At 52.8% G+C, this 23988-nt stretch overlaps 1 protein-coding gene across 4 annotated transcripts in view; it reads right to left on the reverse strand.

The window, feature by feature from the left end:
* The window catches only part of FCGBP (Fc gamma binding protein), a 44673-nt gene that overhangs the window by 2786 nt on the left and 17899 nt on the right, over positions 1-23988 (reverse strand). For all 4 annotated transcript variants that reach the window (XM_073226072.1, XM_073226071.1, XM_073226073.1 and 1 more), the window contains 13 exons: positions 22624-23191; positions 17718-18310; positions 14830-15421; positions 14501-14700; positions 13213-13354; positions 10716-11053; positions 9126-9699; positions 8148-8764; positions 7199-7742; positions 5529-6100; positions 4523-5096; positions 3290-3489; positions 283-666 (listed from right to left, as the gene is read on the reverse strand). In XM_073226072.1, the coding sequence (XP_073082173.1) occupies positions 283-666; positions 3290-3489; positions 4523-5096; positions 5529-6100; positions 7199-7742; positions 8148-8764; positions 9126-9699; positions 10716-11053; positions 13213-13354; positions 14501-14700; positions 14830-15421; positions 17718-18310; positions 22624-23191 (5898 nt within the window). The remainder of the gene's footprint in view (positions 1-282; positions 667-3289; positions 3490-4522; positions 5097-5528; positions 6101-7198; positions 7743-8147; positions 8765-9125; positions 9700-10715; positions 11054-13212; positions 13355-14500; positions 14701-14829; positions 15422-17717; positions 18311-22623; positions 23192-23988) is intronic.

The raw sequence follows: 23988 nt of genomic DNA on the forward strand, positions 1-23988 counted from the left end.
AAATTCCTTTTGCTCAAGGCAGCTTGAATTTGGTTTTCTGTCACTTGCAACCAATAGTCTCAATTAACACTACATATCAAAACTAGTAAGTTACTTGAGTGTGGTTTTGCTCCTCAATAATGCAGCCAGCACAGAGGGACTAAGTTTGAAATACTGAGACAAATACAAGTGCAGAGAGCTGGGTAAAGAAAACAAATGAGACAGATGGGCAGTGGGGATTGTAGGAACACCTCAACAGGAAGACCAAAGCCCTGGGAGACATGCCCCTGTGCCCAGGCTTACCCATACGCCCTTGTTTGGGTTCACGGTCACCAGCCCATCTGGGAAGAAGATGTGAGCCTGGCCCACAGCTTCACCTTTGCCATGGCAGGGGTGGATGTCAGCGACCACTCGGTACCAGGGGAAGGGCTTCTGTAGTGCTGGACAGCGGGAAGAGAGCTCGTAGATGCCGGGGGAGCGGATGGTACTGTGGGCCCCGTCGAAAGTGGTGAGGTTGGCACCCGCAGAGAGGTAACAGAGACCGTCGGGGACCCAGCAGCCTCGGGCCTCAGCCTGGACCTCACATACTTGGCCTAGTGGGCAGCCAACTGTCTGGCATGTCAGGCCGGTGCTCGAGGAACAGGAACAGCGTTCGCTGCAGTCTGAGCTCAGCAGGGAGGAGCTGACCTGTGCACACAAAGGCACCGGGCTGCAGTGGTGTGGTGGGTTCTAACAAGGGCACAATCCTTCCACCCTCTGCATCCATGTGAAATGACTTTGCAGCAATGCCCACTAAGAAATGGAACTCATTTCCCTTGCCCATGAATCCAGGCTGGCCTTAAAGCTATGCTTTGGTCATTACAATGCAGAAGCAGTGCTGGGTCAGGCTCAAGCCTAGAGCTCAAGAGACCTTTCGGGTCCTCTCTCTCTTTCTCTGAACCCTGCGCAGCCACCGTGAAAACAGGCAAGGCCCAGGCTGCTGGAGGATGAGAGATCCCGTGGAAGAGAGACAGTCATCCCAGCTGACACCACTCCAGACCAGCCAGCCCTCAGCTGACCCACTGGGCGACTACAGACATGGGCAAAAGCCCGTGGGATGGCAGAACCACCCAGCGGAGCCCAGTCCAAAGCGCAGAGTTACAGAACTGTGAACGAAACAAATAGTTGCTGTGAGCACTATGTTTTGGGATGATTTGTAACCCAGCAAAAGCTAACTGATACACTTAGGGGCAGGCACTGGAGAGATCCTGGAGTCCTGGCACCCACAGCACAGAATGCAGGGCCCTGGAGACCCAGCTTCAGGAAAGGACTTCCTCTTGGATTTCTCCTCCATGACTGGCGGTTCTTTCTTCACTGCATTTTCAAGTTCCTCCTCAGCTCCCCAAGTCCTTGAAGCCGCCCTGCCCAGGGCTCAGTCCTTGGAACTTTATCTTTCCTATCTTTATCAAATCTATCTCTATCTCATCAAATGTCATGAAAATTAAAGGCAATGTCCTCAACTGGACACTGGCCCAGGGGGATGGGTAATTGTTACAGAGGACATTATTGGGACAACTGGTGGAATTCAAAGAAAACCTTTAGATAATAGTATTGAATCAGTGTTGATTTCCTAATTTTGAATTGTACTATGGTCAGATAAACCAATTTCCCTGTTCTTAGGCAATCCAAGCTAAAGTATTATGGGTAAAGAGGTACTATGTCTGCATCATACTCTCAAATAGTTTAGAAAAAATATGCCACGTATTTATGTAAAGAGGATGATAAAGCAAACATGTTGAAAGGTCAAGAGTTGAAGAGCCCACGTAAAGGGTATGCAGAAGTGTTTTGTACTATTCTTCCAACTTTTCTTAAGTTTGAATTTTTTGAAAATAATCGTTTGAACACCTTAAAAGACATGAATGTAATAAAACAAATAAATCCCATCTCTCTCCTGATGACTCCCACATTGTATCTCCAGCCCAGCTCTCCCTCCCCTGATTGCCTGTCTCACAAATCCAGAAAACCTTCCAGCACAGGCAGAGGGGTCCGGGCTGGGATGGGGAAAGCACAGGGGACTGTGGGAGTCCAGAGAGGCACCTCACCCAGTCTAGATCAGAGAGGGCTTCCTGTAGGTGGTTGAGACCTTCCTTTCCCAGAAGTCCTCGACCTAGTTTTCTGCCATTAATAAAGCTCGGATGAATAGGGATGGGATGTGGTAATCCATATTTTCTTATTTGATAAATATGCTGTTGAAGAAGTAGGATGTCTAGTGACTCAGAGGGTGGGCCCCAGGCCGCTGGGGTGCGGATCCCAGCATCGCTTGCTAATATGTAGTATTGGGTGGACTTCTCTTTAGTTGCAATTTCCTCACCCATTAAATGGGGAAAATCTCAATAGTACCTGTCTCATAGCATTGCATATTAAATGAATTCAGTTTTGAAACAAACTTGGTGCCTAGTAAGGGCTCCAAATGTATCAATCACAAAAGTAAATCAATGATTAACTTGAATTCATGTTATGAAATGTTTGTTACCTGCACAACCTATTGAACTGTTGTAAGTTGCCATTATTTTTACTGAGTGTGATGAACATGGATGGAGGCACAGGGCTCAGTGGGTGTCTTACCTGCATAATGGCGCCCAATACTCAGACATATACGTTGCAAGGATGCTTAACCCCATTTTACAGATTAAGAAAATAAGGCTCAGAGAGCAAACTGTAGTAGGCTGAATAATGACTTCCCCAAGATACCAAGGTCTTCACGCCTAGAACCAGTAATTGCTGCCTTATGTGGAAAAAGGGTGTTTGCAGATGTGACTGAATTAAGGATTTTGCAATGGAGAGATTATTCTGGATTTTGTGGGTGGGCCTTAACTGCCATCCTTTTATAAGACAGAAATTTTATGACACATACAGAAGAGGAGGGGGGAATGTGACATGGCAGCAGAAATTGGAGTGATGGGGCCATAAGCCGAGGAATGCCTGCAGCCACCAAAAGCTGGGAAAAGTGGGGGACAGATTCCCCACTTACAGCCTCAGGAGGGAGTGCTGCCCTGCCAGCACCTGGACTTTGGCCCAATGATACTGATTTCTGACTTTTAGCCTCCAGAAGAGTAGGAGAGTACATTTCTGTTGTTTTAAGCCACTGTTTGTGGTCATTTGTCACAAGAGCCACAGGAAACAAATACAGGGATGTTACCATCATTGAATCATGCATCTGGGAAATGGCGACGGCTTGTCTCTCTCCATCCTTGAGGGGATCAGCATAGAAATTCTGAGACTCCCTCAGTCCACCACCCACCCACCTGGCCCACCTCAAGCCCCTGCTCACCGGCAGGTACCGGCCACCATGTGTGCAGCCGCAATCTTTGACGGGGATGCATAAGCCCTGGGAGAGCAGGAAACGGTCGTCGCACTCACAGCCCTCAAAGCAGCGCGAGGTACAGCCCTCCAGGCCAGAGAGAGCTGCACAGGAGCCCTGGCAGGAGTGCGTGCAGATGGAGTAGTGGCTGTGGGCCGGGCACTGGAGCGCTGCAGAGGAAGGAGGGGGGCTCATGCCTGCACATGGGCACCGAACAGAGAATGGGCAGACCCACACCCAGCTCTGGGTTGGCAATGCTGGGGACACAAGTGAGAAAGTCAAGCCCAGGCCCTGCCCTTTGTAGCTCTTATCAGTGGGACAGATAGTGACAGCCCAGCATGATCAGGCCTGCACTGGGGAAGAACAGGCAGAAGGGTCAGGACCAGGATGGGACAAAAGCAGGGAGTGGTGAGGACCCGGGGAAGTAGCCAGGGGAGGTCTGGGCTCTGGGGATGATGTGGCTGCCCCAAGATGAGGACCAGGATTGGGAATAGGAGCCCAGGTTTGGGGTGAAATGCTGACATCATATGAAAACACAGTGGGTATAAGGGACCCTAAGGATACCCAGGGGAAAGTGTCCAGGAGGCTACTGGACCCCTGAGGCCGGCAGTCAGGAAAGAGGTCAGGGCTGGAGACAGACAGCATCCACTGTCAGCAGTGAGGACAAACCCAAGGCTACCGAGGTGGATGAGGCTCTGGATGGATGTCCTGCTCTGAGGAAAATGGAGACATGGCCCTGCCCTGGGGGCCTGGGGGGCCACTGCCTTGTCCTACAGAGTCTGAGGGTCACGGTGCTGCCCTGGGGGTTTGAAGGAAATAGACACCCTCTGATCGGGGTAGAATTCTGCACTGGCATTTTGAGGAGGCTGCAGCTTTGTCCTGCGGAGTCTGGGGGAGCCACAGACTCAGGCTTTATTGTGAGAGTTTCTGACCTGCCTGACCCGCCCTCCCAGGTCACCACAGAAAGGCTTTGGGATGAGCCCGGAGGAAGAGCTGTGTCTGAGATTTCAGGAGAGTGGGCCCCTGGGAAGAACTGAGAAGGGCCAGTTGGCAGGGCAGGAGGTGGCCCGGGGGTGCTGTGGGTGAAGCCGGAGAGCCCTTCAATAGGGAGGGACTGCTCCTGGGAGGCAGACAGGGCAGGGAGCTGGTCAGGGCATCCCCAAGCCTGGCCTGGAGGCCTCCAAGGGGCCCACGGACACTCACGGCAGAAGCTATCTGTCCTCCAGGGCTTCACGGCCATGCTGGCCGCTTGGCAGGCCGCTGTGTAGGCTGCCAGGCTGCTGCAGAGAACCGTGCCGCTGCCCTTGTGCGCACACAGGTCATACACGCATTGGCGGAAGTACTCAGAGGGGCTCAGTGCTGCATGGCAGGCTGCAAAGGGGCCATGGGGGTCCCGCAGCCGCCCGCAAGCCTGCGTGCTCTCATATGGCGCTGTCTCCTCCGCCGAGCACACGGGGCAGCCATGGGGCCCACAGCCCTCACCACAGCCCTGGGAGGAGCCAGGTGCCCGCCACGCAGCTCCAAAGGCATTCACGCTGGGGGCCACGGCACCACTGGGCAGGACAAAGTCATCACTCCAATTGCCGTTGAAGTTCCCACAGAGACCACAGAGCCGGCCACGGAAGGGGCTGGGGATGGATATGAGGATGTGGGCATCGCCATCAAAAAGAAGCCGCAGCCCCTTGGTCGTTTGCAGAACCATGTTCCGGCCCTCAGAGGTCACCCGCACGTGGCCCACAGCCACAGGCAGGGCCATGGCCTCACCATCCACAGTGACCTGGATGAAAGGGTCAAGTGGGTCAGGGACTCCCAGAACTAAAGCTAAGGCCATCCCCTCAGACTCCCAAAGTGGAGCTGTGTCTTTCTCAGTACCTTTGGGGTGAGACCATACCACCCTCAGACTTCCCAAGGCAGGGCCATATGCCCCACAGAGCCCCCAAGGCAGCACTATATCCCCCTCAGACTCCAAAGGTGGGCTGTGTCTTTCTCAGTACCTTTGGGGTGAGACCATATCACCCTCAGACGAGCCCCCAAGGCAGCGCTATATCCCCCTCAGACCCCAAAGGGGGGCTGTGTTCCCCTCAGGCCCCTTGAGGTGGGATCAATCTCCCTCAAAACCCCCCGGGGTGGGGGGACCCTGTCCTCCTCAGAGACCCTAGGACAGGGCCATGCCCGTTCAGCCTCCATGCACATGGCCATGCTCACTTACTCTTGGCCCCCGAGCCAGGTCCACAACCTGGCCTGCCACAGTAACCAGCAGGCGCTGGGGATCTCCAGCCGCATTCTTCTCAAGCACAATGGCAAAGTTCTCATCCTCAGGCTGTGGGCGACAGACTTGGGCCAAGACATAGGAGCAGGAGCCATGCAGGTCATAGACACGTCCATCAAGGGTCACGTAGTGGACACCTCCGTTGGCCAGGCAGCGGCCACAGCCTGTAGGGTGACAGGCCTGGACACCGCCCTCAACCCGGCACTCCTCATGGGGCCTGCAGGCCCCATCCTCCTGGCAGCTGATGTGGCCGCCCGGCCCACACTCACAGCGCCGCTCACACTCAGGGCCTGGGTAGAAGGACTCGCCCAGTGGGTAGTAGCGGCCCTCGTGGAGGCAGCCACAGCGGCCCACAGGTACACAGGTGTCACCACTGAGCACGAAGCCGGCATCGCAGACACAGCCTTCACGGCAGGTGGGCTCACAGCCCTCTGGTGCTGAGAGGCTTGGGCAGCTCACAGGGCAGGAGTCACCACAGAGCTTGTAGTGGCTGTGGGCAGGGCACGGGAGGGCTGTGGGGACAAGGGGGAATGAGCCAGGCAGGCACAGGGAGGGGGGCAGGGGAGGTGCACAGCAGGACAGCCTGTTCCGGTGAATCTGTGTGTTTTGTCTGAGCAGATTTCATGAGTGAATCTGTCCAGGGATCTGGGCGGGGTGTCTGATCCAATATCCCTAACTGGGGGACTCAGGATCTGGGGACCAGGTCTCTGATCAGTTGTGTGTCAACCTGACCAAGTATTTCTAAAGATCAAGTGTATCTGACTGGGGGGAATCTGACCATATATATCTGACCAAGATATGCAGGGTTAGAACCAACTGTGGGTACCTCAGGGAGTGGATCTTACTGGGGTGTGGGGCCCAATGTATCTTGCAAAATAAAGCCATCTGAGTATATCTGGCTGTGGATGCCTAAGCTGGAGCCTCTGAGTTTCTCTGACAGGTCTGTGTCAGCGTGTGGCTCTGAATGAGTGTATCTGACTGGGTGGAGCTGACAGGATAAATTTGATGGAGGAGATCTGCCTCACGGGAAGTGCCCAGGACTATGTGACCTTGAGTCTGTATGCATCTGCCTGGGCCTAAGTCAGGGTCATGATTCTACCTGGGTATATCTGCCCAAGGGCGTGTCAGTGTAAATCTGACCAGGCATCTCTAACCAGAGGAGTTCCTGTCTGAGGTAAGCAGACTACTTTTTTCTGACCCTGTGTATCTCAGCACGTGAAACAGACTAGAGGCATCTCACCAAGTGTCACTCTCCAGGTCTCTCTGACCAGGGGTACCTGAGAGAATCTACTTGACCTGGTGGATCTCACTATGTGGCTTTGACAGAGCCAGCCACCCCAGCCTATATGACGGGGCAGCTGAGTGTGTGAATCCCCTAGAGTGTACTGGACCCAGGGTTCCTGCCAGGTGTCCTTGAGTCTGTCCCAGTGCAGTATGTGACCTGGTGTATTTCAGTGCGTGACTGCAAAAGTGTTCCTCTGACAGGAGATACCTGACAGGGGCCGCAGGGTGGTGCCTAAGCCCCGGGGAGAAGGTGCTTCTCTGACAGCGCTGTGAAGCTGGGAGAGGGAGACCCCCACTGTGGGGGCCATGCATGCGTCAGTACTCACGACAGAAGTCGGGTCGCCTCCACTCGCCAAGCTGGGCCCCAGCGGCCTGGCAGAGTGCCACGTAGGCGGCCACAGCAGGGCAGAGGCCTCCCGGATGGCCCTGAGCCTGGCAGGCATCCAGCAAGCAGGCTTCGAAGTACTGCGTGGGTGGCACGAGGCCGTGGCAGGGTGCCAGTGGGCCGTCGGGGGCCGAGATCACGCCGCAGGCATCGGGGCCACGGAAGGGCTCTTGCTGCCCCGGCGTGCACGGCTGCGGACATGGCCCAGGCACGCACTCCCCGCAGCCTGCGGCACCGCCCACCTGCCAGCGGCCGGGGTTCGCGCCCACCGCCTTCGGGTCATCGGCTGGGTCCTGGTTGTAGTTCCCGCACAGGCCACAAAGAGTGTCCGCGTACGTCGCCGGCACGCGCAGGCGCACGAAGCTCTGCCCGTCGAAAGCCAGCGAGAGCCCATTGGAGGCTGAAACCACCACGTCGGCGCCGCTCAGGTGCACGCGCAGGCTCGAGTCCAGCTCGAAAGGCAGCGCCACGAGCTTGCCGTCCACCTGCAGGCGCGGAGCAGGGGTCAGTGAAGGGCACGGACACAAGTTTTAATTTTGACTACACCACCTATGAGGTGGGCTGGAACCCTGTGCACGTGACCTCCCCCTTGTGATAACGGTAGTAGTACCAGTAATGATGGTAGTAATAATAATGAGCATCTGTAGACTTTATGTCATTGGCTCTTCACACTATCCTCTGAGGAAGGTACTTTCCTTGGACCCATTTTACAGAGGAATAAACTAAGGCTCAGAGGTGGGGAAGCTACTGCTTTCAGGCTCCAAAGCCTATGCTCTGGAGCACCATAACTGCTAACCTGTGAAATGTAACCAAGGGAGTGGCAGGCCCCTAACTGTCCCAGGCCACCCCAGGGCTGGTGCATGCTCCTGTCTGCACCCCAGGCTGCTCACCTGCAGCTGACGGGGCCACTGGGCACTGAGTGTCAGTGTGTGGCTGTAGATGTGTAGGGTGACACTGCGGGTGTAGCTGACGGCCTGGCTGCCCCGGTGCTCGTTGGCTACAGTGACAGTGAAGTTCTCTGCTCCTGTGGGCAGGTCTTGGCAGGGTGCACTCAGCAGGTACTCGCAGGCACCTTGGAAGTCGAATCGGTGCCCATCCAAGGTGGTGTAATGGGGGTCACCCCAGGCCTGACACTCAGCCGTGCTGACAGGGTGACAGCCATGCTGGCCTGAGGGCAGCAAGGCACACTTTTCACCTTGTCCGCAGCTGGAAGGCTTGCAGACCAGTGAGCCACCCCCGGGCCCACAGTGGCACCACTGGGAGCAGGTGGCATCGGCCCAAAACTCGCTGCCTGCCTCATGGTAGGTGCCATTGGCCCAGCAGCCACAGCCACCATCCAGGGGAACGCAGCGGTCGGCACTCAACACGAAGTCTGAGTTGCACTGGCAGCCCTCTGTGCAGGGACCATCACATGAGGCTGGGGTCGTGGGGGGCGCAGGGGTGGGGCAGCTGGCTGGGCAGGGGGTGCCACAGAGCTCATAGTGGCTGTTTTCAGGGCAGGAGATCTCTGTGGGTAGATGAAAGAGTGGAAGAGAGAGAAAGAGAGAATGGTGTTAGGGCGTGGGGTCCGAGGATAGGGTGGGAGAAGACAGAGACAGGGAGAGACTGAGGGACAGATATAGAGACAGAGAGGGAGAGACAAAGAAAGACCCAGAGACAGGGGGAGAGAGAATGCAAAATAGACAAGAGACAATCAAAGGGAGACACAGAGATAAGTGCCAAGAGACTGAGAGAGAAAAATAGAGAGACAGAGAGGGAAGGAAATGAACAGAGAGACCCAGGACTGGAGTGAAACCAAAACAGTCCCTTGGAGACAGCCCCCCCACCCCTGCCCCAGCAAGCTCCTGCTCTGCTGCCTCCACACTCACCACAGCCGGCCTGCTCTCTCCAGTCCTTAATGGTAATCCCAGCAGCCTGGCAGGCAGCGGCGTACGCAGCCAAAGCCTGGCACAGTGTGTCCTGTGCCCCACCGCTCAGGCAGACATCCAGAACACAGCCCTTGAAGAAGCTATCAGGTGCTACGTGGGCATGGCAGGTGGCGAAGGGGCCTCCCATGCCAGGGGCTAGGGGTCCACAGAAGCCAGGGCCCCCATATTCCTCCATTTGGTCTGCAGCACATATTGGGCAGGACCCTTGACATTCGTCCCAGCATAGTGGGTCCCAGCCTGGGGCTCGCCAGCTGCCACCCCAGATGGGTATGGAGGGAGCCAGGGTGCCATTCGGGAAGGCATGGTCATTGCTAGGGTTGCGGTCCATGTTCCCACAGAGTCCACACACTGCGCCGTGATAGCTACTGGGCAGTGTCACCTCCACTTGCCAGTTCCAGTCATAGGTGACCTGAAGCCCAAAGTCGGCTGCCAGCACAGCTTTAGATGCACCCTGGGTCACTGAAAGCCTCCCACCGGCTGCGGAAACTGGCAGTGATGTCAGCACACCGTTCACCTGGGGGAAGAGGGGGAAGGGAGGCAAAGAGTGGTCACTCAGGTGGGGAGGCCCTGCAGCTGGGAGCTACCCAGGTTTCCTCTTAAATGATGGTTGTATAGTCACTTGACAAACATGGCTATTTGCTGTAGTCCAGGCCCTGGAGAATGAAACCTCACTCTGCTTCTTTTTGCAGGTCTCTCTCCATCACCATCTCCCTTGCATCCTCTCTCTCTGTCTCTCACTGTTGTCTCTCCCGCTCTTTGCATCTAGATCTCTCTGTCTGGGTCCCCCTGCCCTGCGTCTCTCTCACTTGAGCACTCTCTCGCTCTGTGCACTGTGCGTGTGTGTGAGTTCTCCCTGGGTCTTCCCAGGTCTCTTTCTCGGTCCATCCCTCTGGGTTTTTCTCCGTCTGCGTCCTTCCTCCCATGCATCTCTGTGTGTCTAGACATCTCTTTCTCTCATTTATTGAATGCCTGCCCTGTTCCAACCCTCACTCTTTCCCCTTGGGCTCCAATTAGTCTGCATCTCCATTACCCTGGGCAGAAAGGGCGGCCCATCATTCTTTCCTCCTCATCTCCCTGAATTTCCCTGTGTTGGAGTCTCTGGGCCCCTCATCTGTTCCCTTACAAACATTCCTGGGTGCTCACCCGGGTCAGACTCTCAGCTGCGCACTTCATGTGCACCACCTCACTGTGGGGCAGGGCCTGCTACACTCCTCACTGCACAGCTGAGGGAACTGACGCCCACCAAGTCAAGTCACTTGCCCAAAATCACACAGCTCATAAGGAGAGCCTGGATTCAAACCCATGTCTCTAACAGGCAGAAGATGCTGACGTCCTATGTTAAAGCTCCTAGCAAAGGGCTGGGCCTGCTTAAGTCCCAAGTGAAGGTGATGTTTTTGCTGTAATTAGGACTGCTTTTGCTGCCATTTTTTTTCAGACTAGATGGAGAGGGAGTGTCGTGCTCCTTACTGTGGCCAGCAGCACCCCTACTGCCCTACTGGGGGGCTCAGGGAACCACACTGTGAGACGTACCCGGACTTTGCCGATCTCGTTTTTGTGGATGGAGATGTTGATGTTGTAGACTGTCACAGTGACAAGCCTTACGTAGGACACAGCAGGGTTGCCCCGGTTCTCGTTCTTGGTGGTGACAGTGAAGGGTGTCAGGCCCTGGACACTGACCCCTGGGCAGCCGGCTGCCACCAGCACGTAGTTGCAGGTTCCCTGGAAGTCAAAGTCCCGGCCATCGAAGGAGTGGTAGTGTGGGTCACCCCATAGCCAGCATGTGGCCACATAGTTGGGCACGCACACACCCTGGCCATCCTTCACGTGGCATGTCTCCTGTGGCCGACACATCACACCGTGGCATGGGTCTGTAGCAGAGGAGCGAGGACCTTGAGGGGCTGCCCAGGATGAGGCCAGCTGCTCCCCAGCACCTGCCCCAGCCTGTGTCAGGGATACTGGCTCTGAGGGCTGCTGCAGAGCCGACCAGATCCCAGAGTCCTCACACCTGAGACACAGGCCCTGCTGTTTGCTGATTCTGAGACCAGGCCCTGGGAGCCGTGTATATTTGAATTTGTTAGACTATGTCTATGGCTCCATTAAAGGTCTCTACATCTGAGACTCAAGCCTGCAGTTTGCTATCTGTGACCCAGATCCCAAGGTCGTCGCAGCAGGGACTGAGGCTCCAGGATCTCTGTCGGAACTGAGCCCTGCAGTCCCTTGCTTGAAATCTCAGCCCTAGGGGTCCCAGGTATGAGACCAGAGACTCAGGAGTCTCTGTGTCTGCAGTGCCAACTCTGAGGGCATCCATGAGGGCATCCACAGCCCCCAAGCTCTCTGTGTTCAAGACCTGGGCCCCAGGCCACCCCATGCCTGAGCTCCCAGCTTCCTGGGGCCACCACATCTGAGAACCAGGTGTTGGAGGTGTCTATGTCCAAGAGCAAGGTACTGGAGAAACTTTATGGTGAGAACCTAACCCCAGAGATCCCAACATTTGAGACCCTAGCTTTGAGGATCTCATTTTTGAGGCCCTACTTCCAAGGGTCCCTTTGTCCAATACTCTGTTCCTAGGGCCACTGTATCTGTGATCCCAGTTTTTGGAACCCCTATGCCCAAGAGCCTAACCTTAAAACTTCCTCCTCTCTCCCCGTGCCAGTTTTCAATTTATTGCCTCTCAGCTCCAAGCTCAGTGATAGTTAGGCTTCGTCAGTGGAGGGAAGGTAGGTAGGTCACGGCAGGAGGAAGGGGCTTCTCCTGTGCCCAGTATGCTCAGGCTCTCCTGCTGCTGCTGGCCAGCGGGGACAGTGGTCTATCAGGGGTGAGGGGGACACCCACTCAGCGAGGTCCGCTGGCCCCAGCTGGCTTCCCAGTGAGCCACTGGGGTGCCCTGGCAGGCAGCTTCCCAGTGAGTTTCACCAGCACCGCAGTGGGGCTTTTCCTGCCTGCCAGCTCCAGCCTGCACAACCTCTCTCCATCCCTCCATTGAGATCTGCCTCCCGGGCTTGGGGTGGGGTCCTCTTCCCAAGTCCTCCCTTCCTTGGGTGCTCTGCTTTAGCCTTGGGGGCAGGGGTTGCTCCCTATTATCTGCTCTTCTTGTGTTCCTTCACATTCTTTTTAACCCCTTGGAAGTCAATCCCTGATCATAAGGATTCTTTATATTAAACTTTCCTTATTGCAGCTATGGTGTGGTTTCTGTCTTCTGATTGGACTCAGACTGATATGGCCCCATCCCTGTGGGTCCCTGTTATCCTGCTCATAACTTTGAGGGTCTCAGTTCTGGAGGTCCCATTCCCACATTCCTGGGATAAAGAAATTATTCTTTGCCTTTAATCTCAAGAAGCAAGTCCCTGGGGGGATGGCTCTGTGTCTTAGATGTAACCTGAAGTGGTGCCATGTCTGAAATTGTATCCCTATAAATCCTGATTTTCCATTTGAGGGGTCCCTGAGTCCCAGACCCCTACCTGGATGGCGTCTCTGCCTGGGACATGAGGACTGTTTTCTGTTCCTGTCGCTGGGGGTCCCAGTCTCCTCTGCCCTTTGGGAATGGTGTCTGAAGCCCCAAGCCTAATTCTGAATATTGTGGTCAGCAAACTGCCAGGTGCCTGCTTTTGTAAGTACTGGGAGGTTTTTATGCCTCCCTTCCTCACTTTCTAGTCTACGGCTGACTTCATGCCACAGTGGCAGAGTCGAGTAGCAGTAACCAAGACTCTATGGCCCCCAAGTTTAAATATTTACCATGTGGCCCTTTGAGAAAAAGTTTGCCTGTTCCTGCCGTACACCACAGGTCTCTGCCATCTGCCCCGGAAAACCCAGCCCTGGTCCGTGGAGACTGGATTCCGCCATAAGGGTTCCTGCTCCCAGCCTGGAAGCACCTGACCCTGACTGACCCTGGGAAGCACAGCCCAGGGCTGAGACCTCAATGCTTAGCCCTCTGTGCCTCCCACTGTGAAGATCTGGGTCACACCACCCTCAGCTCCAGAGTCCTTGTCCCCTGTTCCCAGTCACACTGGTCCCTGCCCCAGCCCCACACCTTTGGTGATGCAGCTCAGGACACCTTCTGAGGGCTGGCACACCTGCTCCGGCTTGCAGCTGTGCTTCTGGCACACCATGCCTTCTCCAGGATGGCACCTGCACTGATGCTGGCAGTTGTCAATGAGCACTGTCTGCTCTGGCTGTGGGGACAGAGGGCGTGGCTGTCAGGGAGGGAGCTGAGTTGGGCATCTCTGCTGTCCAGGCATAGACAGAGGGGTCCGGAGGACATAAAAGGGACGTCTTTTAGCAGGGTGGCCCCTTCTTAGTGAAAATGAGGCACAACATGGCCTTAGGGTCCAACTCATTCATCCATTCACTTTCATTCATTTACTCATTCCTTTATTCCAATATAGCCACTAAAGGTCTGCTGTATAGGAGAAATGTGTAACAGTAATTGAGAACAAAGGTCCTGGAGCAGATTGCCTGGGTGTGAAGCCTATTTCTGCTATTTCCAAGTTATATTACTCTGTGCAAATACCTAAGCTCTTTATACCTCAACTTCTCCATCTGTAAGTTGCAGGTAATAATAGCACTTACCTAAGAAAGTAGAACTTTCTTAGTTAATAGTACATATAAAGTGCAGATGAAATGGGAAGATTTCCTTTAAAGAAACCAGATTGTAGAGGAAATGGGGGTACAGATGAACCAAGACTGGGAAAATGTTGGTTATTTTTGAAGTTCAGTGATGAGTCCAGGGAAATTTATTACATCATTCTCTTGACTTTTGCATGCTTGACAATTTTCATAACAAAATGTTTTTATATATATGTAATGCATTTATACCTATAGCACCTAAAGGAGTAGCCAGCACATAGTAAGCACCATTTACCTATTTGCTATTATTACTATTATTCACATGAGAAGGACAATAGACAGGATCCCTGCCCTCGCAGAGCTCGAAATCCTTTGAGGGAGACAGACTGGAGACAAATGTACACTCAAATCAAAGGAAAAGGAGAAACTGTTAGTGGAAGAGGGAAGCAAAGGAAGTTAGCTGCTGATATAACACAGAATCTAGACCTGGATACAAAGTCAAAACTTGACCTGGGGAGGTTAAAGTTTCAGGACTCGTGGACATATTTGGAAAGGTCTTCCCTGCTGCCATGGGAAAGGTGGACCAGAGGGAGCGAGGGCTGGGAGGGAACCAGGTGGGAGAAGACAAACTGACCACAGAGGGGAAGCAGGGTGGGTGGGAGAGATTCAGGATGCCAACTGGACAGGCTGTGGGGCTGCTGGGCAGTGGGAGGGGTACAGATGGGGCTCTGCCTGGATGAGCAGGTTCCTACCTCATAGTAGACACCATTGTGGTAGCAGCCACATTTCTGGATGGGCACACAGGCCTGGCCATCATTGAGGAAGCCGGGGTCACACTGGCAGCCCTCAGCACAGCTCTCCGGGCACTGTGGGGGGGCACTGAGTGCAGAGCAGCCCAGGGAGCAGGTGTCTGCACAGAGCTCATAGTGGCTATTGGGGGGGCACTTCATTGCTGCAAAGAGGGGGTGCTCATTAGAGCCTCTTGGAGGGAGAGGCTGCAGGGCCCAGGGACTGCCCCTTCCGTGCCTCAGCTCCCGCTCTCCCTGCCCCTCGGTCTTCTCCTTATCTGCCCCTTACTCACGACAGAAAGAGTCGGTCCTCCAGGGTCCAATGTGGCCTCCAACTGCCTGGCAAGCACTCACATAGCCTTGAATATTGCTGCAGAGGATGCTCTCGTTCCCACTACCCACGCAGAGATCAAAGACGCAATCCTGCAAGGGCCCCTGGGGATCGATCAGCTTATGGCAGGGGGCCAGTGGCCCAGTGGGGCTGGTGAGGAACCCACAGAACTTCTGCTGCTTGTACTTCTCCTGCAGCTCAGGTTTACACTCGAGCTCCACGCTGCAGTCATCTCCTGGCCTGCAGGTGGGTGGCGGTGCGCAGGGAGAGCCCGGCACAGCCTCCTCCCAGGAGTTGCCAAACTCATTGGGGCTGCCTGCCTGTGAGCCGTCAGGCTTCTGGAAGTCGTCCTTGGGGTCGCCATTGTAGTCCCCACACAGGCCACACAGCTGCTGGTAGTAGTTGCCGGGGACAGTGACCCGCACATTGTACAGGAGGTCATACGCCACACGCAGGCCAAAGTCAGTCTCAATCAGAACATCCGAGCCATGCTGGGAGGCGCGGACCCGGCCCTGGGCCAGCACCACAGGCAGCCTCATGTCCACACCGTCCACCTGGCAGGCAGAGAGGTCATCCTTCAGAGGGTACACTCGGAGAGGGCAGACCTAGTTCAAGCTCCTGCTTGATACTGAAAATCTATGTGACCTCACCCCTTGGGCCTTAGTTTCCATATTTGTAAAATGGGCCTAATGGTCTTGTAGTGGGTTGACTGGTGGTCCCCAAAAAACATATCCACCCAAACCTCAGAATATGACCATATTTGGAACAAGGGTCTTTGCAGACATAGCTGGGTAACGGCCCAGGATGAGATCACCCTGGACGAGCCAATGCCGAGTGCCCTGAGGAGAGCCAGGAGAGAAGACACAGGCACACAGAGATGGGCACACGAAGACACAGACTGCCAGCAGAGCAACGCGGCCACGAGCCAGGGAACCCCCAGAGCCACCAGGGAACCCCCACAGACCCAAGGAAGGGTTCTCCCTGTGAGCCTGGGGAGGGGCACGACTCTTGCTAACACCTTGGGTTGGGACTTCCGGCCTCTGCAACTGGGAGAAAATAAATTTCTGTTGTTTCAAGCCACCCAAGTTGTGGTAACTTGTGAGGGCAGCTACAGGAAAACAATATAGGTTTCAAGGGATTCAAACCCTTCCCAGCCCTCCTTGATTTGCCACTTCCTGCCGTGATCAGTAAGGCAGTGCCTGACTCCACGGCGGCCTGCCTGATTCCCTGCCAGCCCTGCCCGGGACTCTCTTGGCTTTGGGCGGGAGAGTCACCTGCATTTCTCTTTGTTCACCTCCTGAGTGGGAATGAGGTACCTACCTCACTGGGTTGATGTCAGAATCAGATAAGTTACCATCTGCCAAGTGCTGAGAAATGTGTCTGCCACAGAATGGGTGTTCTGGGAACAGTCACTGTTTCTATTAGCTGTGATGGGATGCTTTTATTTTGAAGGATAATTGGGTGCTAAAGGTGTTTGCTTTAAGCCTTAGTGAGTGGAAAGTCAGGCTAAATTCCTGGGGAAATGCACTTCCGGTCCATCAGCCAAGAACCAGTGGTCTCAGGCTGTTGGACACTAACAAAGCCTGTAAATCCGCCCCCGATTAACACATTGCTCTTCCTTCATGCTGACACGATGCCTGTTAGGCTCCTTTGGAAGTGTGAGGGATCAGAGGAGGAGGCAGAAGAAAGACACTCCTGGCTGAGTCTCCCCAAAAGAGTCAGCAGCCATACTTCCCAAGCAGGGATGGGTAGTGGTTAAGGACCAGTGACTTCACTTCTGTGCCTCAGTTTCCTCATCTGTAAAGTGGGGAATAATAATAGTTTCCTCCTCAGAAAAGTGGGAGGATTCAGTGAGATGCAAATAAGAACACCAACAACTGCTATGTATTTAGAGCCGACTGTATGTCGGGCGCTATTCCAGGAGGCTGGGCTGCCTCAGGGACCACCTTAAAGCAGCGAATGCATGTCCAGTGCCCAGTGAGCACCTGAAAAAGTCAACTATTTATCAGCATCTCAGTCATCAGCACCACAGCTGGTACAGTGATTGTGTGCCTGCATTTTAGTGGGCTCTCCGGGAAATCCCTCTAGTGTAAGTGAAATGCCAGTTTCCATGTCAGACCAAATCCTTCTCGGTCAGAAAAGCACCGTGGGGCACCCTTGGCCCAGCGTTCTGAGTCCTGGCTCACTGTTTGGGGTTCAAGTCCTGCCTTTGCTGGGGGGCTTTGGGCCAGTGATGGGATCTCCCCCTCTAAAAAATAAAGCAAATCGTGGTACCTCTAGGTACTGTTGTGAGGATGAAATGACACTGTGGATGTGAAGTGCTTAGCAGCCAACAAAGTCTCGGGCTGGCCTTGCGAAAACCGCAGCTGCTGTTATTGTCGCTATGCAGTTGGTAAGAGGCCATGAAGCCACCCACAGACAGTCTCTGTCCTTGAACCTTTCCCATCCCTGGAATTTCCCGACCTCTGACTGCATCCTGGTCTGCCACTGGCTGGGAGGTGGGGCAGGTGGCTGGGGCAGGGGTCAGGGTGGAGAGAAAGGTGGGGAGGAAGGAGGAGGGTGTGGGAGAGGCGTTCAGAGGGGCTAGTCAGTGGCAGGAAGAGGGGACACTAAGTCACGTGGGAGCTGGCCCCAGGTCCCCAACGCCTGCTCCCTCCCTGGCTTCCCACTCTGGGCTCTGGATGGCCCCTCCTCTGCCTGGGGCCTCCGTGCTTCCCATGTCCACTCCAAACTCTGTGCCCTTTCCCCCTGGGCTGAGTCTGCTCATCCTGCCTCCCTGCCCCTGCCCCACCCACAGGTCACCCTGGATCCTGGGCCCCCTCCCCTTCGTGCTCTGCCCTGGGCACTCACCGTGACCTTCCTCTGATTCTGCTCCAGCCGCAGGGTGAAGTTTGCCACCTGGACAGTGATCACCCTGGTCACGCTGACTTTCCCAGTGTTCCAGGCAACATTCTCCTGCAGGACGGCAAATTGGCCCAAGCCGGGCCGGGTCCCGCAGGTCCGAGCCAGGGAGTACACACAGGTGCCCATGAAGTCGAAGCGGCGGCCATCAAAGGTAGTGTAATGGGGGTCTCCTGACGCCTGGCAGGTGGCAGAGCCCACAGCCACGCAGCCCAGGACACCGCCGGACGGCTGGCAGGCCTCGTGTGGGCCGCAGCTGGAGGGCTTGCAGGACACCAGGCCGCCCTCCTGGCAGTGGCAAAGGGAATCGCAGCCCGGCCCAGGGTGGAAGGTATGGCCTGGCGGGTGGTAGGTGCCCTGGTACACGCAGCCGCAGGAAGGTAGGGGCAGGCAGGACTCACCACTGAGTGCAAAGCCCTCATCACACACACAGCCCTCGTGGCAGGTGGAGCTGCAGCCCCCAGGCACGGGGAGATCTCCGCAGGACAGCGGGCAGCCTTGGGAACACACCTCGTGGTGGCTGTGGGGAGGGCAGCTCAGTGCTGCAGGGAGAGTGGCCGTGAGAACCGGGAAGCCCTGCTCCCCACTGACGCCCATGCAGGCAGCCATTCACGCATCAGGGGTCAGCTGCAGGGGGCCCCTCTGTTTAGGGACCTGGAGAGCAGATTATATCACAATCTGATCCCTATAATTAAGAGTCTATTCCAAGTTAACTATGGTTAGGAGTTATTTGTAATGTTTTTAATGACCTTATTCATGTTAGTAACAAGTTGGGAATATGTGGCACATATTTTAAACATACACACATGTGTGTACAGTGTGTGTGTGTATGTATTCTATGCTGTGTATTTTTGAATGCAATATTTTCACCTTCAGTCTTAGCAGTAATATAGTAGCAGTAATTCTGTAGTAAATTAAAATATTTGGCTATAAAGAGGGAAAAAAAAGGAATTTCTGTTCTTTTCTCCCTCTCTCCAAATGTCAGGCATTGCAGATTTTAAGACAGGTGCTTTCCTCAAAACAACAGAAAAACTAAAACTAAAACAGAATCCAGTCAAGCCTCCATTTGTGTGGTCCAGTACAATAGCCAAGTGTGGCCATTTAAATGTCAGTTAATTTAAACTTGCTAAAAACTGAAGATTTAGTCCCTTCGTCATACTAACCCCATTTCAAGTGCTCAGTAGCCACATCTGACTAGTGGTGACCAGACGGAACAGGTCAGATACAGGACATTTACATCATCCCCAAAGTTCTATTGGGCAGCACTGTCCTAATCTAATCTCCAGTTAGAAGAGAATCTGGCGGACAGAGGGACAAGTGAAACAATGCTACAAAAAGGCAACTGGCCAAATCCAAAACGTAGGAAATCCCACAGGACAAACGCTTTGCAATAAACAAATAGTGTGAACAAAAGGAGGGGTGGATAAAGGGATAAGTATATGATAACGCATGTCTAGTAAAATACAGATTGTAGAATCTAGATGGCAAGTGTATGAGTAGTTATGGTAAAATTCTTTCAACTTTTCCATATCTTTGAACATTTTTATTATGTGTTGGGGCAAAAAGGGAAGAGGGCTATTAGAGGATAAAAGTGATTAAGAAAAATCAACCCACTGCAGCATGTGGATTTGGTCTGGGTCCAGATTCAAATAAATTGGGGAAAAACATTTTTCAGACAGTTGGGGAAATTTGAAACCAGTTTGGGTTTTAGATGATGTTAAGGCATCAATGTTATGTTTGTAACTGGTAATAACAACACTGTGGTCATGTTTCTTCTAATTCCTGTCTGTGCAAGTAGTGATTCTACAGCATCTTACTACGCTGATGGACAGTGACTGTAATGGGGTGTGTGGGGTGGACTTGATAATAGGGGGAGTCTAGTAACCATAATGTTGGTCAAGTAATTGTACATTAACGGTACCAAAAAAAAAAATTCTGTCTGTGGGTGAAGTTTACTGAAGTATTTATGGGAAAACTCATGTCTAGAATTTACTTTAAAGTATTTCAGCAAGATAAGAAAGGAAGGGCAGTGGAAGAGGAGGTAGAAGGACTAAGAAGGGCAAAATATCCATAATCACCAAAGTTGCTACTGGGCCCCACCCCAGGTCTCCGTCTGCCTTATGTCTGAATCCTCCAACCCAGTTATCTAGAACTTCCAAGGAGTACAAGAGCAAGCATGCGTTTAAGGAAATAAGAGAATCTCAATTTCCACAGAGGCCACAGAATGCAGCAGTTTACAGTACAAACTCAGGAGCCATCCCACCTGGGCTGAGATCATGTTGCCCTGCTGTGTGACCTCAGGCAAGTTACTTAATATTTCTGTGGTTCTATTTCCCCATTTTGTAAGACAGGAATAGGACCGATCCTACCTCACAGAGTGGTTGTGAGGATGAAATGAGAACTGTAAAGCCCTTGGAAGAGGATCTGCCCAGAGGAAAGTATGCTATGCAAGTGCTAGCTGGAATAGCACATGTCCTTCCTAAGGTGCCTGGAAGGAGCTACGTCTCTTTCCCACTGTCCCTTGGCAAGCATGCTTCTCCCACTATGCACGAGAGAACAGGGCAGTCCCCACCCATCCCGAATCAACAGAGTGTGCTGCCCTGGGGAGTGGAAACCTTCAGGGACACGAAGGGACATACGGCTACTTTCTGGCTACAAGTTGTGGAGACAATGAATTGATGAATCATTACGGAGTGACAAGTCAGTTCCAACTCTGCTCCCAGCAAAATGGAAGGCGGGCCTAATAGAATCGGCTGCTCTGAGGTCATAAACACTAAGTTCTATGCTGTGTAACGACTCCCCTACAACTCAAAGGAGTTCAGAGAAGGGGGTGACCTTGCTGGACCAGAACTTCTTCCATTTCCACCCACTCATTAATATCATATCTACAGAAAGGAGAAATAGAAACAATTCTGAATGCTGCCTCATTCTAACAACAGAACTACCTGGGGGAAAGCTCCATCCGTCTCACTAAGATGCCTTTCTAATACCTTCTCCTTTTGATGTCTAATATTTTTATCAGTTGCTTACTAGTGATCTTTGCAATGATAACTCACTCCATCTATTTTGTTTGGAATATTTAGAGTCTTTTGGTCTCAGGAATTTCTAAACATTTAAAAATGTTGCTCACATATGTGTATGCGGCAGAGAAGTATAATGGGAATTGTGACAGACTGACAATGGCCACCCCTGACTTGCGTTTGGCTGTGGTAATGGCTTTGGACACCGGGACGGTAGCAGATGTGATGCCAAGTAGAGGCCTGAAGTGTCCTTGCCCACTGAGGCTTGTCCACTCTTGCTGCTCTTTGGAGCCTTGAACGCTGTGTGAAGAAGCCTGTCCTAACTGGCTGGAAGGGGAGACCAAGCAGAGCAGAGACAAGCAGTCCTGGCTGAGCTACCCCCAGCCAACCCCGCTGACAACTCTCAGACATGTGAGTCAGGCCACTGTAGACCAGCTAGCGCCCACGGGGCCATCAGCAGCCTGCAGGGATAGACCACGCCAGCCCAATATGAAATAGCCCAGCAGCCCACAGAATCATGGGAAATACTAAATACCTGTTGTTTTAATCTGCCTTAAGCTTTGGCGATATTTGTTATCCAGCAAAAACGAACTGATGGAGTGGGCAAAAAAGAGACTTTCATGTATTAAAGTAGGTTGCATTAGGTTAAATTCTGTTGGAACTAAAACTAAGAACATTAGTTCAGGAGAGCAAGGATTTTTTTTTTCCTGTTTTTCTCCCCCATTGTGTTCCTAGTGCCTGGAATACAGTAGGTGTTCAACAAATATTTGTTGAATGAATGAATGTAAGTTGACAGAGAGCAAAGGGATGATGTGAAATTCATGTTTATCATGTATTTTTAAAGGGACAGTGAGTGATATGTACTGCTGTGTGGCCTCTATCTTTTCAATATATTTAAAAGAGTCACATAAGTCACAATTTTCATTTAAAATGTCACTATTATGTTGATAATTATGGAATCTAGATGGTGGATGTATGGGAGTTCATTATCTTATTCTCTCTGCTTTGTGTATGTTCAAAATTTTCCCTAATAAAAAGGTTTTTAAAGTCAAGTTACTGTTTTCTGGAAATTACATCTTTTGCAATTATTTACACTAGAAAAGCTAGAGCTGTATGCCTCCCTTTATATAAGATTCAAAAACTTTAGAAGCTAGAATAGGGGTTGCCTCTCGGGGCATAGGACTGGGAAGGGGGCATGAATGGGCTTCTGAGCAGGTGGAAAGGCCTGGTATACTCTTTTTTTTTTGATGCTTGGGACAGGTTACACCGATTTGTGTCTTGCTGAAAACTGATCAAGCTGTTCACTTATTATATGTACATGTTTTTTAATATGTATTATTTTCAAGGGTAAATTTTACAATGTAAACTCAGGTGAGGGGATGCGTGGCCTTGCAAACCTCTCACAGACAAGCAGACATTTGAAGGCCATTCCGGCACCCACATCTGAGGCAAGGGTCTCCATCTGACTGCCCAAGGGGCCGGGCAGATGTTGTAAATGAGTGAAATAGACCAGAGGGGGACCAAGAAGAACTGGAGAGGGGACTAGTCTCCTCCTAATGGCAGCACCCCTGCTCATCTCCTAATGACCACTGCCATATGGGGACCAGACCGCGTTTGGCCATGTATAAATATTTACTGCATCTGTGACTTCCTAGCTACTGTGATCCCGGGCATGCAGCTGAACCTTTCTGAGCCTTGGTTTCCTGATCTGTTAAATGAATATACCACAGTCCCTCTCTCATAAAGCTGTTACAAGAATTAAATAAACTAATGGTATCTATACGTTAATGGACACACATAAAGCTGAGCCCCCAGGTGTCACTCCCAGTACTCACGGCAAAGTTCCTCACTCCTCCAGGGGTGCACAGTTGCCCCAGCAGCCTGGCATGCATCAGCGTAGGCAGCCAGTGCGTCACACAGTGGCCCAGACTGGCCTGGCAGCAGGCAGTGGTCATAGACGCAGTCGCGCACAGCACCCTGTGGATCCAGCGTGTTGTGGCATTCCCGGAAGGGTCCCTTGGGGTCAGCAAGGATCCCACATTCTTTCTTGCTTTGCAGCTGCTGGGCCACCAGGGAGTCCAGGTTGGGACAGTCACCTGGTGTGGCTGCTCCACAGCCGGGTCTTGTCTCCTCCTGCCAGCTATTCCCAAAGGCCAGCGCATTGGCAGCTTGGCCCCCACCCCGTAAAGCCAGGTCGTCCTCTTGTTTCCCGTTGAAGTTCCCGCAGAGCCCACACAGGGCCCCAGCATAGCTGCCGGGCACCTTGGCAGTCACATGGGCGCTCCAGTCGTAGGTGACAGTCAAGCCAAAGTCTGTGCGCACGACAGCGTTCTGGCCTTGGCGGAACACCTGGACCTGCCCATCTGCTGCCTGGAAGGGCAGGTAGCGAAGGATGCCGTCCACCTGGGTAGAGATGCAGGAGGGCTGAGGGGTCAGTATTCATGGCTTTGTGGCTCACCCCTCAGTCATTTGGCTCCAGCTATTCTGGCCTCCTTGCTAGTCTCTTAAGCATTTTATACTTGGCCCCACCTCAGGGCCTTTGGACTTGCTGTTCCCTCTGCTTGGCACATCATCCACCTCTCTTCATCCCTCAGCTATCAACTTAAACCCAAATTCCTAACCCCTGGCCTTTAAAGCCCACAAGATCTGCCTCCATCTCCCCATTACCTCCCTGAACTTAATGCCCTCCTCTGTCCTCTCACTCATTCCACTCCAGTCACACTGGCTTTCTTGACGTTCCTCTAACATTCCCTGTTTAGTCTAATTTAAGGCCTTTTCACTTTACCAAGAACACCAGCTACCACTTTTCTTCTGGCTGTTTCCCCTTCCTCCTTTAAGACTTGGCTTCAATCCAAGCCCCTTCCCTAGAAAGTCCTGCTTAATCTTGGCTCTCTCCACCTTTATGCCTACCTACCATATCACTCACTCAGCTGCCTTCTACTCACTTCTCTCCCTACCTGTTTAGAACAAGAAAGGCAGGGCGATGTAGTGATTAAAAGTATGGGCTCTGGAGCTAAACAGCCTGGCTTCAAATACTGGTTCTGCCACTCATTACTGTGTGACCTTGAATAGGTTACTTAACCTCTCTGTGCCTCAGTTTCATTTTACAAGATTAGCTATTTCACAGGGTTGTTGTAGAGATTGAGTTTCTGTATGACAAGCATTTAACATACAGAAGTAATTTAATATACGTTGGCTGT

Source organism: Manis javanica, chromosome 17, assembly GCF_040802235.1.
Source record: "Manis javanica isolate MJ-LG chromosome 17, MJ_LKY, whole genome shotgun sequence".
Taxonomy (NCBI): domain Eukaryota; kingdom Metazoa; phylum Chordata; class Mammalia; order Pholidota; family Manidae; genus Manis; species Manis javanica.